This window comes from Austrofundulus limnaeus, unplaced genomic scaffold, assembly GCF_001266775.1.
Source record: "Austrofundulus limnaeus strain Quisiro unplaced genomic scaffold, Austrofundulus_limnaeus-1.0 Scaffold183, whole genome shotgun sequence".
In the NCBI taxonomy this organism is placed as follows: Eukaryota; Metazoa; Chordata; class Actinopteri; order Cyprinodontiformes; family Rivulidae; genus Austrofundulus; species Austrofundulus limnaeus.
Window position 1 is genome coordinate 835,026 of NW_013952585.1, and position 17,263 is coordinate 852,288.

At 40.1% G+C, this 17,263-nt stretch overlaps 1 protein-coding gene across 6 annotated transcripts in view; it reads right to left on the reverse strand.

Moving 5' to 3' along the window:
* Window positions 1–17,263, reverse strand: part of htt (huntingtin) — a 43,038-nt gene that overhangs the window by 18,285 nt on the left and 7,490 nt on the right. For all 6 annotated transcript variants that reach the window (XM_014018111.1, XM_014018108.1, XM_014018114.1 and 3 more), the window contains 29 exons: window positions 16,441–16,518; window positions 15,977–16,341; window positions 12,735–12,861; window positions 12,531–12,646; window positions 11,725–11,836; window positions 10,383–10,520; window positions 10,025–10,183; window positions 9,851–9,948; window positions 9,640–9,779; window positions 9,474–9,537; window positions 9,292–9,392; window positions 9,002–9,148; window positions 8,789–8,909; window positions 8,548–8,693; window positions 7,551–7,735; window positions 7,223–7,440; window positions 6,928–7,054; window positions 5,746–5,870; window positions 5,548–5,658; window positions 5,344–5,421; window positions 4,779–5,002; window positions 4,564–4,642; window positions 2,619–2,780; window positions 2,482–2,537; window positions 2,248–2,396; window positions 1,969–2,105; window positions 1,757–1,873; window positions 1,559–1,681; window positions 1,185–1,444 (listed from right to left, as the gene is read on the reverse strand). In XM_014018111.1, coding sequence (XP_013873565.1) covers window positions 1,185–1,444; window positions 1,559–1,681; window positions 1,757–1,873; window positions 1,969–2,105; window positions 2,248–2,396; window positions 2,482–2,537; window positions 2,619–2,780; window positions 4,564–4,642; window positions 4,779–5,002; window positions 5,344–5,421; window positions 5,548–5,658; window positions 5,746–5,870; window positions 6,928–7,054; window positions 7,223–7,440; window positions 7,551–7,735; window positions 8,548–8,693; window positions 8,789–8,909; window positions 9,002–9,148; window positions 9,292–9,392; window positions 9,474–9,537; window positions 9,640–9,779; window positions 9,851–9,948; window positions 10,025–10,183; window positions 10,383–10,520; window positions 11,725–11,836; window positions 12,531–12,646; window positions 12,735–12,861; window positions 15,977–16,341; window positions 16,441–16,518 — 4,063 coding nt within the window. The remainder of the gene's footprint in view (window positions 1–1,184; window positions 1,445–1,558; window positions 1,682–1,756; window positions 1,874–1,968; window positions 2,106–2,247; window positions 2,397–2,481; window positions 2,538–2,618; window positions 2,781–4,563; window positions 4,643–4,778; window positions 5,003–5,343; window positions 5,422–5,547; window positions 5,659–5,745; window positions 5,871–6,927; window positions 7,055–7,222; window positions 7,441–7,550; window positions 7,736–8,547; window positions 8,694–8,788; window positions 8,910–9,001; window positions 9,149–9,291; window positions 9,393–9,473; window positions 9,538–9,639; window positions 9,780–9,850; window positions 9,949–10,024; window positions 10,184–10,382; window positions 10,521–11,724; window positions 11,837–12,530; window positions 12,647–12,734; window positions 12,862–15,976; window positions 16,342–16,440; window positions 16,519–17,263) is intronic.

Genomic DNA, 17,263 nt, shown 5'->3' on the forward strand with positions numbered 1-17,263 from the left:
ACGTGAGAGAGAGTTTTGGAGATGGAAGAATGAAGCATAGTCAACATTTTGGTTGTGCTGAAAATAATGATACTAAACAAGGCAAGGTAAACAGTTTGAGATGAAAATATAAGGGTAAATTCTAAATTAGTCAAAATGGCCATTTAGACCCCAGACCTTGGAGGTTTAAATGAGAAGAAAAACAGCAGAAATGAAGGAAAATGTCATTTACTCCTTATGTTTAAAACCTCAGTTATTGTTTTTACCTTATTCATAATTCCTGAAACTATTGGATGAGTCTCTTTTTTGAGTAGTCCCATACATAAAACAAACTATAACAAAGCTGTACGGTGGTAGGACTGCACCAGTGTGTTTTATAAATTACCACAAAGTGATACTTGAGTAAATGTACAAGTATCTTACCAAAAAATGACTTTGGTAAAGGTTAAAAGTCTCCTTTAGGAATATTACTTGAGTAAAAGTCTTAAAGTATCTGATATTAATTGTACTTAAGCATTAAAAGTAAAAGTACTGATTTAAAATATACAGTTAAATTTCTTTAAGGACATTTAAAGGTGACCTCCCCAAATTCTTTTTAGAAATGACTATATCATATTAAAATAATGTTTAGTTTATAAATTTAGGCTGCACTAGTCCAGCTGTTTCAGTTTATATACATATATCAAGGCTGCACAAACCTTTTCCCCAAAATAACAATCTGAGGGCTGCAGACCAAATGCAATAATATGATTCATGAAATACAAATACTTCTTAAGTACAGTCCTTTTATTTGAATGATTCTGTCCTGCTGGAGTGTGACAGGATTTGTTTGTGTAAAAACTAATACAGTATCCGAATTTTACACATTTATACTTCTCATTCAACCACAGTTAAACAAGCAAAAATGAAATTAATGACTTTCTACTTTTTGCCTTTTTTATATGTAAGGAGTAGAAAGTGCAGATAATTGTGTGAAAATGTAAGAAGTAGAAGTAAAAAGTAAGCTGAAAAAGAATTACTCAAGTAAAGTACAGATACCCAAAAATTATACTTAAGTCCAGTAACAAAGTATTTGTATTTAGTTACTTTACAACTCTGGACCAAACAAACTATGTTTGCACTGATTAGCTGAAGACAAGCCCAACATTTAAACTTTATCTATGAAAAAATATTTCAGTGGTATATTTTCGGGGCAAATATGTCACCTGGCAAAAGTTTCCTCAGGTGAAAACTTCTGTGTTTCACCATTGGCTTCTTGGTTAGACACCGTGTCAGCAGCAGGCGGGTCATTGGGTGAAGGAGTCTGCTGATGCAGGCGGCAGATTGTCTGGCAGGAGAGCAGATGTGGGGAGAGAGACAGCTCGTGGATCCGGGACAGGACAATGTCTTCAGTGGACTGGGAGATTAAAACTCTAAGGACTGCCAGGATGCCAGACACCCACAGCTGGACTGTTGAGACAGACGCCTGAAGGAATGCACGTTTAATATCATGTTAAATATTTCAGGAAGTATTAACGTCAACTTTCACAATACAGCAACCCGATTTTAGAGCACAACATGACCGGAGGACACGTCTCACCATGGTGGCTGGGATAGTGAACATGCTCTTGAGCAGCATGTCTACAGGTCTGAGAGATGAGGGTGCCACAGTCTCAAACAGAGTGTTCAACACTCCTAATGCTTCTGGAGAGTCTAGAAGCATCTGAAAAAATAAAAAGTTATCAATGAATAGTGCCTGAAAATGTGATACATGTATCTAAGCTGTGCGTGTGCCAACCTGCTGCTTAGCAATCATAGGCAGTATGACATCAGCTATTTGTCTAGACAACCTCTTCCACTTGTCCTCATTTTCTTTGTGACACTGCTGCAGCACAAGGATGAACATCTCCAACACCTGAAACAAACGTGTTAAAAATCCCAGGCAGAAAACAAAGAGCTGGAATATCTCATGACATTATTCTTCCACGTTACGTCTACGTGTAGACATACCTGATGGTACTGCACAAGCCTGAGCAGCATGGACACCACCACTTCTTTCTGTGTATCCAGCTCTTTGCCTGCATCTGCTTTGTTTGAGCCCCTCAGGACAAATAGGTCATAAACTATGGGCTGTAAGGCAGGGATGGCTGCAGAGAAATAAAAATATGTCATCAGTTATTCTGTCATTTATTTACAAGAACTCCTCCAGGCAAAATAAATCAAAAATAAACAATTAATTTAAAGGAAATATTAAGCTAAGGGCTGCATTTTCCTCTGTGCTGCTCTCACCGTGTGTGACAGCTTTCCTGCCGCTCGCCATGATGCCGTCGCAGAGCTGGATGATTTTGGGAATGCTGATGATCTGCTTGGAGTGGTATCGCTCATACGACAGCAGCACCAGAAAGAAAAAGATGCTGGGAATGATGGCTTCAGAATCCCTGCAAAGGAAGTTACGTTTTAGTTCAGAGAACAACTTGATGCAAACAGACTGTTTTCCAGGGTGCATTAAAAAAAGACAAATACCTGAACTGTCCCACTTCAATATATTCAAACTGCTTCAGAACAAAGCCTATGAACACCTGAAACATACAAAATAATTCTGAGTAAGTAAAATAATTACATTTAAAGCTGCATGCATCAAAACAAAACCTGCATTTCACCTGGTCTGAGTCCAGCAGGCAGTAGTTGACTCTAAGCTGCACAAGCTGAGCAAGCAGGTCCAGCACCTGTCTCTGCAGGGCCACAGAGGTGCTGGTGGTGTACTGCTTCAGAGCTTTGATCACCAGAGGCTCAAACAGTCTGATGTGGTTGTGAATGGCATTCTGAGAAAACAAAAAAGGAGAAAATGTAGCTTTCAGAACAACAGCACATTTTAAAATGTTCAAAAAGAAACTTATGCTACGTTCACACGGCAGGTCTTAATGCTCAGTTCCGATTTTTTGAAAAAATCCGATCTTTTTGTGTGAACGTTCACATTACATTTTAAATGTGACCTGTATCAGACCCCTGTGTGAACGCTACACAGCACTGATGTGACACGCATGCGCAGTAAAAGACGTGACGTCTCATCAGCCGGCTTGTTTGTTTACAGAGCTAGCATTGATGCTACATATTACACATCGAATCTGAAGTTGTTGTTTAATCAGAGCCGATTAAATAATTATCTGACCTGCTTGTTTAGTTCAGTGTTTATATCTGAACCTGCCTCTGGCCGGGATGCTCCAGGGAAGCTTTTTTTTTTTTTTGAACGAAACTATGAGCTGGAAAATAGTATCGACCGAGTAGCTAACTTTAGGATCGATACTCTCCACGACCCAGGCTGGACATTGTTATTATCATACTAATGAAAAGTAAAAAGATGAAGCAACTGGACTTGTGTTTGGAGCTGTAAACACACGGAGCTACAGATTTAAACAGCGAGACTTGAGGTTAGTGTCTTATCGATCCTTCACCCCCTCCTCCTGATGAAAAAGTCAGATGAATGTGACATGAGCGTTCACACTGCAGTCACTTTGAAAACATCAGATATATATCCGATTTAAAACCACATACTGAAACGGCCTGGGTCGGATTTGAAAAAATCGGATTTGTCTCGTTCAGACGGTCATAAAAAAAATCGGATACGAGTCAGATGGGTATAAAAAAAAAATCGGATTTGGGTCGGATTTGCCTGCAGTGTGAACGTAGCCTTAGTTCAACATTTGTGACGAACATGGGCATCAACATTTTCAAGGAGCAGTGGGTACAAGCCCTAACAGGAGTACGCTCGGCCTTGATATGTGATAGTTTATTACAATTTAAGGTAATACATAAACTTCACTGGTCTAGACAGAAACTGAGCAGTGTTTCCAAATATTGTCGCTTTGTGTGTACAATGTAAACAAACATCAGCCTCCTTGACCCATATATTCTGAAGTTGTCCCAAGCTGTCCAATCTTTGGTCAAATATTTTTCCAACAATGTCACAGGTGACGCACAGACCCAAACCTTCAAGCTGTAATATTAGGAATAATAGATCCTCAGATAGTGAAAAGTTAATTGGAAAGTAGTATGATATTGTTTATATGTTTACTTGCTAGGAGGCTGATCTTACTGATCTGTAAACAAGCTTGGGGATGTAATGATGCATTTGGACTTGGAGAAGATTAGGTTTAAGGCTCCAGCAAGCTGCAGCCGAACTGTCACAGTTTCATGATGAAAACTGTGTCATTCTGTTCACGTTAACATTTTGGCACTTTTTGTCGCAACCTGCGGGTCGAACTTTTTACCCCCCTCCATATAAGAACTTTATTGTGTGATTGGTCAGAAGTTCGTTGGCGTGTTTGTGCTGAAAGTGCTCAGACGCTGTATTTTACTTCAACCACTCACTTCAAAAAAAAAGTGACTTCCAAAAGCAAACTATTGTACCAGGAAGCAGCACTTTATACGGATAGTAAAATGATCAAAACAGACTATTTGCACGGTGGAATTTGACTGATGAAAACTTTGTATCCTGTAACGTCAGCGGAGTTGTTTTTGTTTAACTTGTTTCAGAAGAAAAAATAATAAAAATAGAGGGGGGAAAAAAAGAAACTTGGTTTTAAAAGCAGGACATTTTAAGCGTACCTTGTCTCCTCTGTGACGTGTTGCATTTGCAATGTTAGACCTCAGCTGATTGGAAGCTTTTTGCATCACATCAAACCATCTAAACATGTAAAATTAAAAGAGAAAACTTGTTATATTCCATATATAGACAACTTTATAAACCTAATAGTGCTCATCAAAATGCCTGCATTTTATTGAATGTTTTAGTCACCTACACGTCTTATATAGAGACTCACCCAGATGCATCCTGCTCCTGTTCAGCCTGCACCATGTTACGTAAACTAGCATCAGCGAGAGCCTGGGTGAAGTGTGTGTACGGAGCCATGAAGCAGTAGTGGTAGAGACCCGGTCGCAGGCTGGAGGAGCCCAGTCGAAGGGCTTTGCCCTGGGAGCGGCTGGGACCACACAAGACGCCTTCATACTGGGAGGCCAGGTTGGTTCCAAACAGGGTCTTCAACAACTAAAACATACGTCTTGGAATTTTAGTGCAGGAACAAACTTAAAACAGGCCATAAAACCTGAATCTGTAATGAATTATCAGCATGCAAAAAGTTCTTAAATGGTGGAAAGACATCCGGTTAAGACTATGTGACTGTTAAGAATAAAAACAATGAATGTATGGAACCATCGCACAGGGAAACCAATGCCTTTACAGGCCCTGTCGGCAGGAACCAGCCTCATTCTGCGTGGAGTCATGCCGGCTGTAGCACACTGCTCAGTGCTAAAACCATACGGACTGCCACACATAACGTGACAGGGCACAAACCTACACCTCAGAAATGAAACACAGAAATGACTCACCTGCTGGACACAAACAGTAGCCATGGTTGGTTCTCTGGAAAAGCAGGACTTCAAAAAGCCAAGAATTTCTTCTACACACTGACAAAGAAAGGACAAATTGTTTACCGACTTTTTTTTTTTAGTTTAAACTATTTTGTTTTCATTGCTGACCCAAATGCTCATGAAAACCTTCCTAATTTGATTCCACAAATACTAAAACATCACCTTCCCAATGTCATGCAATGTGGCCAACTCCAGCAGCTGAGACAGAACATCTAGAGCAGAACGCAGGAAACTTCCAAACTTCTCCTGGCTACTGTGGAGATCCAGTGTCACCTAAGAGACAACAAGAAACATTTAGAAAACAACTTCCTGCATCAAAAATCTTGTAAATCGTTGTTCCAATAAGACAAGTGCCCTGACCTTGTAGTTAGCATGGGTGGCTTTGAGGACATCGTAGAGCTTGAGATAGGGAGGCAGGTGGTAGAAGTTACCGAGGGTGGTAGATTTGTTTACGGCTGTTGACCCTGTGCTGTCTGATGGCCTGCCTGTTCAAACAAAGACAGCTTATTAAACAGTTGGTCAGATAAACAGTATCCACATCCAAGCACTCTAAGGCTGAGATTCTTAACCCATTGCCACCTTGAGGGCCTCAAAAGTTCAACAGTTTTTAACTTTGGGCCGCAGGACAGCATTGATTTTGAATAAGGTGCAATACACTTTCTCACCACTAGTAGCTGTAGTGCACCACTCAGATGTTTAACAACTTATTTAATACGTAGAAGAAGGATCTTAGCTACCTGCCAAGAGTGGAAACCTATTTTAAATGAAAAACAAAAGCAATAATGAAGGCAACCCGTCAAAAAAGGCCAAAGTTTGTCACCAACATAAAGAGCAGCCTCTGGTTCTACCAGGCAATATTTTAAAAGTTCAAAACATTTTCAAATACAGTTGCAGATACAGCTATATTTTAATTTGAACTTTATCAAATTAATTATTGTAGTTTATTTTTAAACATTTTGAATGTATTTTAAAGAAACTTTAAACTTGTTAAAAAGCTGTTACTGTTATTGTTTGTCACTAATATGAAAAGCAGCCTCTGGTTCTACCATGCAAAAGTTTAAAAAGGCTTTATTTTCATTTGCACTTTATCAAATTTATTTTTACAGTTTTTTTTTATATTTTTGAATGTATTTATGTTATGACCACAATTTTATTTATTAAATTGTCTATTTTTGTTATTTATGTTAAAATATATATTTGTGTTGATAAGCCTGAGTGGTCTGTTGACTAGTCTGTATTTGTTCAAATAATTGCAGGGCAGGTTACAGTATAAAATAATGTTTGTCATAATCATGTCTTGTGATTATTTGACAGGAGTTTTACTTTTATACTGTCAGTGTATTTAATTTTGTTATAATGCAAATACAACAAAAATTAAACCAAGATTTAGAATAATTATCATTTTAAACCAAAATTTAGAATAATTATCATTTTGATCCCTACATTAGTAATGTCTGACTGGGCCTCGTGCCACTTTATGTCAACAAATTGGGCCCCGAGGTCAAAAAGGTTAAAAACCCCCACTCTAAGGTTTGGACATACCTGTGTTGACCTCACTGCTTTTCTTTGGGCTCATGGGAGAAGGGTTGGGCTCAGCAGCCTCCTTCTCTTTGCCTTTCCTCCGGATAGGACTGAGGGACGGGGTGTTGCTGAGAGAAGGAAGAGCAGCCTAAAAAAATAAAGGTCAAGAGTACAAGAACTGAATTTAAACCACAAATATCATGTAGAAATAAACTGCAGTCAGCGGAGGATAAATATCAGAGCAAACGTAGCCTAAATACACATCTGCTTTGACAATAAAATACATATAATCATGCTAACGTCACATCAGGCTCACTTTCATTGCTGGTCCAGGTGGTGTGTCATCCAGCACATGAGCACAGATGTTGAGGACCTTCAGCAGGTGGGAGAACAGCTGCTCCACCATGACCACCAGAGAGCGTTCTGACAATGCCGGCCAGGGTTCCTCCATTTTATTTGGACCGCCGCTGGTGTTCCCACTGCTGCCCTCCTCCTCTCCAGCCCAGGGGTTGCGCAAACATTTAGGCGCCACAGCTAGGAACAAGATTAAGAGGCAATTCAGTCTGTAAAAGTTTATTTCTTTTCAGCAAAAGCTTAAATTTGGTTAGCTGCAATTACACCAAATGTTCATCCAAATTACACACCAGCAAGCAGGTTGCCAGAAAGCAAAAGTGCATCTTGATGTGCTGAGAGATCCAGAGGAAACCAGGCAGAAGACAGTAAGGAGAGCACCATGTTAGCCGTTCCTACAATCAGGGTCCTGCGCTCAGCGTCTGGTGCAGATGAAGTGGTGCTCGAAGAGGCTGGAGTGTTGCTCGTCTGTGACAAACTGCAGAACAGATGATCAAAAACAGAAAGCTCGGTCAACGAGATAAACAAAGAAAAGAAGAAGAATATTCAAAAGCAAACGCAGGTTTCAGTAAGTTAAATTTAAGACCTTTTAAGACCATTAGGAATGGCATTTAAGACCAAATCGACACATTAACAGAAACATTCAAATGGTCCCAGAAATTTTAACATAGAAACCTTTTATAGCTATCAATTTAGCTATTAAAAAATATTTAATTTTAATACAAGAACACTAAATCGTTTGAATGAAACTGTCATATCTATGAGACCTTCATATCGACTGCTGTGGACCGCTTCCAACCAAATGCAAAAATCTCTGATATCAAGCCGAGTCTCATTGAAAACTCACTTCCCATGTTTAAACCATAAGCAGTGGACATGACAGAACTTCTTTGTTTTTTGGGCGGGTGAACAAGCTGCCGTATGTGGGGGGCTGTAGTGGCAAAGAGGTCAAAAACATGGCAGTAAACTGTGCCATTTATTGCCTGCAGTTATCATGGGATTTGTAGTTTAACCACAGACCAAGAGCAGTAGTAAACAGCACTTCATGAAGCCAGATCACATCAACCTCTAATCATGGCGCTTTACTCTGTTTATTTATGTAGCCAATGCTTCTCTGGAATAATCGCAAGTTTAAAAAATAAGACTCGACAAAATTAAAGTTAAGACCTTGGATGAAAATCTGTGCATTTTCAAGACTTTTTTAGGTGTAAAATTTTGATTTTCAGATTTTAGACTTTTTAAGACCCTGCATGAACCCTGTTAATAAATAAACAGAGAGGATTCACAAACCTGAGGGTCCTGCCTCTGCTGCGGTTCAGACTCGAGCGGGAAGAGAAGTTGCTACTAGAGCTAACGTAGCCACAGTGCCAGCCTGTGCTCCAAGTGCCAACTGGAAAGTTTGATGCCAGGAGGCACAGAGCCTCACAGCAGCCAAACTGCAAAAGACATAATAGTATCTAAGCACGCTGTGCAAATATAAGGTAAACCCTTGATATGCAGAAGTCAGTGTAGTAGTTTGTTGAAAACTTACAGTTAGTGCTCTGGAGGTAGAGGAAGTGAAAGCGTGGGAGACTGCAGTTACAACTCTGGACAAGTTGTTTTCCATCGTGACATCAGACACACTGTTGGAAAAGTTGTAGCCTCGGTACGTCCTGAAAAAAAAAGTGTCTGTCTGAGAATCTGTGAGGGGTTTACTCTGTAATTGTCAACAAAGTTTTTAATTCAACTGTTTTTTCTTCAGCACCTTGTGATTGTGCTAACTGTGAACTGGGAGGGGGGTTGTGTCTCATGCATAAGCAGCTGAAGATAAACTGAACTCTGGTCCCGAGCAATCGCCACCACAGGATCCACCTGGCCTTGATCACAGTCATAGAACAGTCTTGGAACTAGCCTGGTCAGAAGAAACAAGAAAACAGTCATAAAACAAACCTGAACCAAACTTCAGTTTTAATCATCTATAATTCAATAAGCTGTAGGAGTGATTGTTTACACTGCGGTCTCATCATGCCAGTGAACATAGAACAGGAAGTGTACCGGCTAACAGCAGACGCCGCCACGTGTCGTACTCTTGGATCGTCGTCTCCCAACAGATTTATAACCACATCGTTCAGAACTCTGTCCTGCAGACGAAGTTGCTAAAGGAACATAAAGGAATTCAAAACCACAGTGAGTAAATGTAAAGTTTTTTAAAGCAGAGACTGTGTGACAGCACTCACCCCAGTGTAATGGTGATCTCCTCTGTGTAACGTTTCCGTTTTTCTCTCCAAGAAACTGATTAATCTAAAAGACAAGATGGAGCAGGAACTTTCAGTGAGACACAGCAGCACATCTTTAAAGTTGAGCTGAAGTGTGAGATATAAAAAATTCAGATAAATATTTTACCTGAAGTCTAAATCAACCAAGGTTTCCAAGAGCTCAGTGCGAACAAGCCAGTAGGAACATTCCCGGAGAGCAAAGAGGTCTATCACCAACTGAAGGCCGAGCTCACTCAGAGTGCTGCTGCACAGCGTCATGATGCAGTGCTAAACACACACACAAACATCAACACCCACACAGACAGCACAAAGCACACAATCACACAGACCCAGCTTACCCTGACTGCACAACAAGCCATCTTACACGTGACGGAGGAATCATCTTTTAGAGTTTTTTGTAGTAAAGGCACCAAATCCACCAGGGACAGAGGGTTGCCTGGAGAAGAGACAGCTGTGAGCACAACTTCAAACATAGATTTTCAACACATCAGAAACAAGGTTAACACACCAACCTGTTGCACTCTGCACACTGGCCAGCCAGGTGTGTATGTTATAACGTGTTTTGGTTAGTGCTGCTTGTATGATGGCTCCACAGAGGATGGCTGTGGCACCTCTGATCTGTGGGTCCCCATGATCAATCAGGCAGAGAACATCACTAATATGTTGTCTCTCTGCAAAATGAAATAAAAAAAAAAGAAAACGTGGTCCAAACAGTACTGTGGTACGTAAATCTAGTTGTCAGTAAATGCATTAGGTTTCGCTGCAATAAAAATCAAAATACAGAAATTGATGCTGCCAGAAATCAGTACAAAAAAAGCTCAGTATGTAGTGAGTGACTAGACAAAACACTTCAGGATCTCTTTTCCCTACCTGCTGCTGGAACACCATCCAGTGGCTCCAAGTAGAGAGAGTTGAAGAAGGCTTCAGGGTGCAGTGCTGCTGCTGCTCCAATGCAGCTGACCGCCAAGGCCTTCACGCTCACTCGCACCTCTTTATCAGGAATTAACCCTAAATAAACAAAAAACTAATAATTACATAACAGAAAAGCCAAAAACAGGCACAAACAACAATTGAAACATGTCCAACAGAAGATATAAACTGCTTTATTTCTGCAGATTTGATATACTGCGCATTTACAACCTAAAGCAGAGGTTCTCAAACTGGGGTCCCAGGACCCCCAGGAGTCCGTGAGAGGTATCTTGGGGGTCCTCAAAAAATTTCACTAAGGGTGTATTCAGACCAGGACAGTCCTTTGGTCCAATTGTTTGGTCCGGACCAAAAATGGACTTTTTTTCGTTTGGTGCGGTTTGCATTCACATTGTGCTTTTTTTGCAAACGAACTATAAGTTGTAAACAAAGCCACGAGGCTGACGATCATTGCTCCCATTGGACAAAAAAAGGACGGGGGCGGGACTGAGCCACAGACCCAGAAGAAAACAAGGAAGTCCTGCATGCTGCGGTTCTGATGCGCACATTTTTGCTGATAGTACAACTGCAATAGCATTTAAAATGTCAGAAGCAGCTAATTTAATGGTGGTTCTGTGATGATATTCTAATTTTGGAGCGGCGTCAGTAAATGTGTCCCGCAACCCAAAGGAGACGAGGTGCTCTGCGTGTTCTGACCCACAACATGCCGGCAGTAAAGCTGCTAACAGGAGACGACGAAACAGGTATGTTTTCAGTTTATTTAGCTCRGCAACGGTGGCCTGTGAAGTCCAAAAAGGYGCATGTTTAATGCAGTTGGTTCRGTTAGRGTCCGGTCTGTATKCACACCAGAAGCRAACTGAAGCGAACCGCACCAGAGTTCRTTTGGAARCGRACCGAGACCACCTCAAAATGCAGGTCTCGGTCCGGTTGTTTGATCCGCACCAGAGTTCRCATGAGTGTATTCACACCTGCAGAAAATGTCCGGACCAACGCTGGAAACAAACTCTGGTTCGTTTAAAGCGGAGCAAATTATCAGGTCTGAATACGACCTAAATTGTTAATTTGGTTTTTATTTTTGAAAATGCATGGAGAACAATGAACTAATAAAACAAACATAATACACTAAATAGAAATATTCCCATGGCATTTAGGGGTTGAAATGACAATAAATTAACTTTTAAAACAGCATGGGGTTTATGAGGGGGGTTCCTGGAATTTTTTGGCCCTTGTAAGTGGTCCCCAGACTCAAAGGGCTTGAGAGCCCCTAACCTAAACAGCTACTCACCATTTTTTTGCCCCGTCAGAAGAAACGAAGCAGCAAGAAGTCGGACACAGTGCACTAGTGGCTCCAACTCCTGGTCTGTGTAGTGTCCAATTGGACCCTTTATTCTTGATGGCTGAAATATATTCAGTGAAGAACCACAGAGAGAATTTCATACATTTGAAAATGAATTAATTGATCTCAGGTCTCCAGGATAAAAGCAATATCTAACATTCAAAACTGCCTCAATGGTTCATGTTTTATAACATAACATGGTGACCATGTGACGAAATTTATTGGTTTGTTTACTACTGACTTTTAAAAAGTACTACACGTTTTATAGTCTTTTCTTATGTGAAATATGATATAGTTTTGTAAAACATTGTGTGAATATTTTTGTGATTGAACAGGTGATTTTATGTACAGACTGGTCTGAGTGGCTGTCACAGATGGTTACTCAGAGCAGAAGGTACATATAGATAAGATGAACACATATTCAACACTTAATTGAACTGTGGTTTGTCATTAGTACAGGAAAATTGTATGAAGACCTGACTTTCAGCAACAGGGTGACCCTTTTTGATGATGCAAACAATAGGCGGAGTCAGGTCCTGAAGATGATGGTTATAACGATGTGACTTCCTGATAAACGGCTCTGAACGCACCACTGACAATAAGCTGCCTTCAGACGACCGCTCTGGTGTGGTGTTGTATGGACTCTTTTCACTTTCAAACATTCAACTATTGGTGCGTTGTCTATCTGGTTAGGAACATGCCTAAATTATTGATTATCTTTCACATGCATAAACCGTTCATTTGAGTGAATTCACCTTATTAACAGGTTCAGGTTCAGCAGGTTCATCCTTCGGTATAAGGCGATCCACGCTGCTGTCTGAGCCCTGCCGGTTGTGGCCTTGGCCCTCGAAAAGATGAGGCTTACTCAGAGCTGCGCACATCAGAAATGACGACTTTCAAGAGAACTCATATGTTTAACATCTTTAAGGGTTTATGTCAAGCTTTGGAAACAAACATACCAAGTGCTGACTGCAAGAATGGTTCTGAGGGTTCTTCTTGGGAGGAAGGTGCTGCTCCTTCATCTTCTTCGTCTTGTAGCGTTCCTATCTGCATTCCAGAGTACTGGCTTTCACTGCCATCAAGAACCTTAGTTACACACAAAACAAAAAAACAACCACATAAGAGAATAAAATGTGACAACTTCTGTTGGTTTGAAAAGCAACTGCATGCAAGCTCTACTTCACACTTTTCAACTCGGGAATTTGAATTTGCTAAAGTGATAAGAATAACATAAGAAGTGGATGAACTGTAAATCAAAAACATACACTCTGGTATCACAAGGTTTGCTGAATCATGCTCGGAACAACTCAATTTACAGCAAATCAACAGAACACAAGAGGAAGCAAAGGCTGGACATTTTTTACAGTTATGGTTCCCACATTACACACTAGTTTTGCTCCTATTAGTTCTAGGGAAAAAGTACTTTTATCAAAACATCTCTAAGTTGGTTTAAACGTGACTTAAATGCCACAAAAGTCCCCTTTTGCAGGGATCTTGTTTTATAAACAGAAAACCAAGTTTAATTGAATAATTTAAACACATTTTGCTTTATTTTGCATGTTTGTTTTTCATTGTAAACTACATTTGTTTGTTGAATGTTCAAATGGTAAGCGAACTAAAAACAAATGAAAGATTTTATCTAACTGGGCTGCATCTGCTGGCGACTAGTTGGTGAACAAACAGAATTCATAAAATCTCTACAAAACGTTCACTGTGGGTGTGGCTGCCGAAGTGGGTACAAAGCAAGCTAAAGAAGTTACAATGTGGGCAAAAGGATGTTGTGCACACAGCCTAGAATACAGTTTTATAAGCTGTGAACTAGGGTTGGGCAAAAATCATATCATGTGCAATTAATGGCCAGAAAAACCTCAATCGATTAATGCCACCAGGCAGACTGACTGGAGATTTCTCCTGTCAGTCCTCTACGCTTCAAATACGACAAACATTAAAAAAAAAACATTCTGTAATTTATTTATCAGAACTCCGGTTTTACCTGGCCTATCAACATAATTTAAAAATTGATGTATAGCCTGAAGTCTGTACTTTGTATGCAGTTTGGAACAGATTTTCACAGAGAGCAAATCTTTTCTGCTAGAGTGATTTAAATTGGTCATGTGACTAGGACATGCGGGCGTCAAGTGACTGCAGGGCATTAATCCTTATATTAATCGTTATCGGTTAAATACCACAATTAATTGTTGTTGTTTTTTTTGCCAATATCGCCCAACCCTACTGTGAACATGGACATAAACAGTGATTTTCAAAACATGGCCATACTAAATCACAACAGCACAGTTTGCTGATCACTTGGTTGCAAACACTCAAAATTCTGAAACAGAAACTTAAAATTTGTCTATTTTGTTGTGATTTTAAGTCACTAAGTAGTCTCCAACAGACATAGCTCAGTGTGATACCACCTTTAGGAACACTACGCCTTCATGCTTATTCTTTTAAAACTCAAATCAACACATCAGAACATTTTATAATTACTGTTTTCTGTCCTTCAAAAGCATCTGATTATTGAGGGAAAAACTCATCAAAATCAGGGAAAAGCCACAATCTATCATTCATGACAACAAGAGGGGAAAATATGTCAAAACCCAGGTAAATTGTGCATGGGTCGAGACAAACAAGCCAACGTAAGGAGAAAGAATAAAGAAAGCCAAATCGTTCCAAACAAGCAAGCACCTCCCATTCGGTTCAAAGTGTCCAATTGGCTGACCTTGTCACTAGTGCTAGAAGAGGAGGTGGCATAGAAGGAGGAAGAGGAGGAGAAAGAGAAAGAAGACGACGAGAAAGAAGCGGTGTAGACGGAGGAGTCGCTGTCTGAAGCATCGGGACCCTCTGTGGAAGTTGGTGAGTGTGGGGGCGGCTCGGTCACCTGCTGCAGTGGAGTGCGTGACTGTGACGAAGTGAGCACAAGGATAGAGGAGGGGTGGGGCAAACCGTGAGATTTATTAAACTGGACAAGTTTTTCTGTCATTTGTGGGAAGCAAATAATGCAAACCTGGTATCACAGAGAAGACGGATTTTGGCTCTTAGGGGGGGACACTTTGCCTTAAATAGGCTCATTTGTTATCGATTTTCATGTAACTGATGATGTCCTACACTTTTCCTAACCAAAGTACCGTATTTATTTGTGTATAATACTATCTCATATATAATATGACCCCCCCCCCCCTTTTGAGCTTAAAAAGCATAAAAAATTTAATCCTCGGACTACCTCCAATTTCATACAGACTTCAAGATTTTTTAGCCTTTGCAGTCTTTATACATATCAGTAAAATGATCATTGGACTGTTCATTTTATTTTAACAACATATGTACTAAAAGGTATTTTGACAACAAATATATTTCAGCTGTAGCAGCATCATATGAATTCTGGCATTTTACACATAGTCCACCAGGAGGCGCCCACACAAAAGTCAGAGACTTCACATGAGATTTGGGCCATCTTSTGGGGGAAAAGCAGATTACTTCCTACTCGCGAGCGCCTCCTCTGGTGGGGAAACGTTTTTTCAGGGATACAAACTTTTTCAGAACACCGGTAGACGGCAGCCATTACAGACGAACATGTGTTTGTTGTTGTTCAAGGAGCAGCTCAGTCACACGCTAATGTCATTAGTTCGTTATCATTTCTAAGGTGCAGGAACACTTTCCCCCCCTTTTTTTCACATCATGTCGCCTGTTTGGATCTGTTATTTTCTCACTCTGAAGCACGGAGGAGTGTCAGAGATAAGCTCGTTTCAACTGCTTTTACGATGCGGTCTCATTTCCGGACTCAATTTTGTGAATGAAGCCGATATTTCAGTTAAAATACATAAGTAAAAATATTTATCCGAGTATAATACTATACCCCCCAACTTTATGGATGATTTTATGGATTTAATTTTACATATTATATTTGAATAAATACGGTAGTTGGATTATTATTATTTCCATTTCAACTTATTGGGCTAGGACTGATTTTTCCAAAAGCCTTTTTACTATAAAATATCAGCAGAAACATTAATTGGAGTAATTTAGGGGAGTAATATTTCAGCAATTAGTGTGGGACAAAGTGGTTCATTCCATAAATTCTGGCTTAACAGAAAGTTTCCTTTACATCTTTACAAATTATATAAATTAGTTCTCATCTGTAGAAGAGTCGTCTTCTGTACTTCATACAAACAAAAGTTAGAACGAACAGCATCACACTCACCAGTTCTGCTACATCTGAAGGGGTCACAGCTGAATCTGGTCCCTCTGTGGTTGTCTGAGATGAGTCACTGGGTGGAAGCGAGTGGTCGTTGGGTCCGAGCGGCGCCCCAGCCCCTCCGAGGGGCCCTCCCTCGGGAGTGGCGTTTTCTGGTGTGGTGTAGTCCGCCGTCTCCGGGGTCACGTTGGCCCCACTGGAGCTCCGACTCAGCATTTCCTCCTCGTTGTTATTGGGTGATTCGGGGGTGCCTGATGCAGATGTCCAGTCTGAGGAGGCGCTGAGGTCCACAGAGTCACCGGGCTGTAGAGCGTGCTGGGAAGAGCGTGGCTGCTCGGTGATAATGTCCACCTGGGCGGCAGAGGAGCCATCTGCACAAACACATGGTAGGGTCGAGCAAATTTTGAAAACAAAGGTTTAAAAACCTGATCCCATGACTTTGAAATTGCAACTTGGAGGGAGCACCTCACCTGTAAAGGCTCCAGCAGTCACCTCCGTTTTCTCAGGGTCATCCTCCAAACCATCTTCCTCACCAGAAAGCACCTTACCTGGAAATTACACGTTTAATGTCAAATAAACAAAGTCCGGATTAACACAGGCATAAAGGAACATAAATTACAACTTCAATGGAGCCTTTTTTATTTTCAATTAAGCACAAATATATACATTATTAGAATAATAAACAGAAAGAAATCCAGTGCCTTTACAGATTTAGTTAAACAGTCTAGTTCAGGCATGGGCAATCCTGGTCCTGGAGGGCCGCAGCCCTGCATGTTTTACTTGTTTCTCTGCTCCAACACATCTGATTTGAATGAATAGATGATCATCAGGCTTCTGCAGTACGGAGGACCAAAACTGACATAATTAGAAATAAAAGAATTTTATGAACCACTAAATAAATACACTTAAATGCACCATTTAAATTAATAAATAACTTTATCTCCTGTTTTATATTTTAATTGATTTTCATATTTATTTTTCCAGCTTAGTTCCAATAAATTAGTCTATATATTTGAACACATAATTTAAATTTTACTGTTTTTTAAAATATACATTAAAGGGGTCTTTCTTCTATTATGCAAAATTCACTTTTTTAAAGATTTTTTTACTCAACTTTGGGTATGTACTTCTTTAAAAAAACAGTCCTACAACCAAAAAAAATGCACCCAGGGGCATATTTACTGTAAGTAAATGTATTTTTAATGTACAGTGGTTTGCAAAAGTATTCATACCCCTTGAACTTTTCCATATTTTGTCACATTACAACCACAAACATAAATATATTTCACTGGA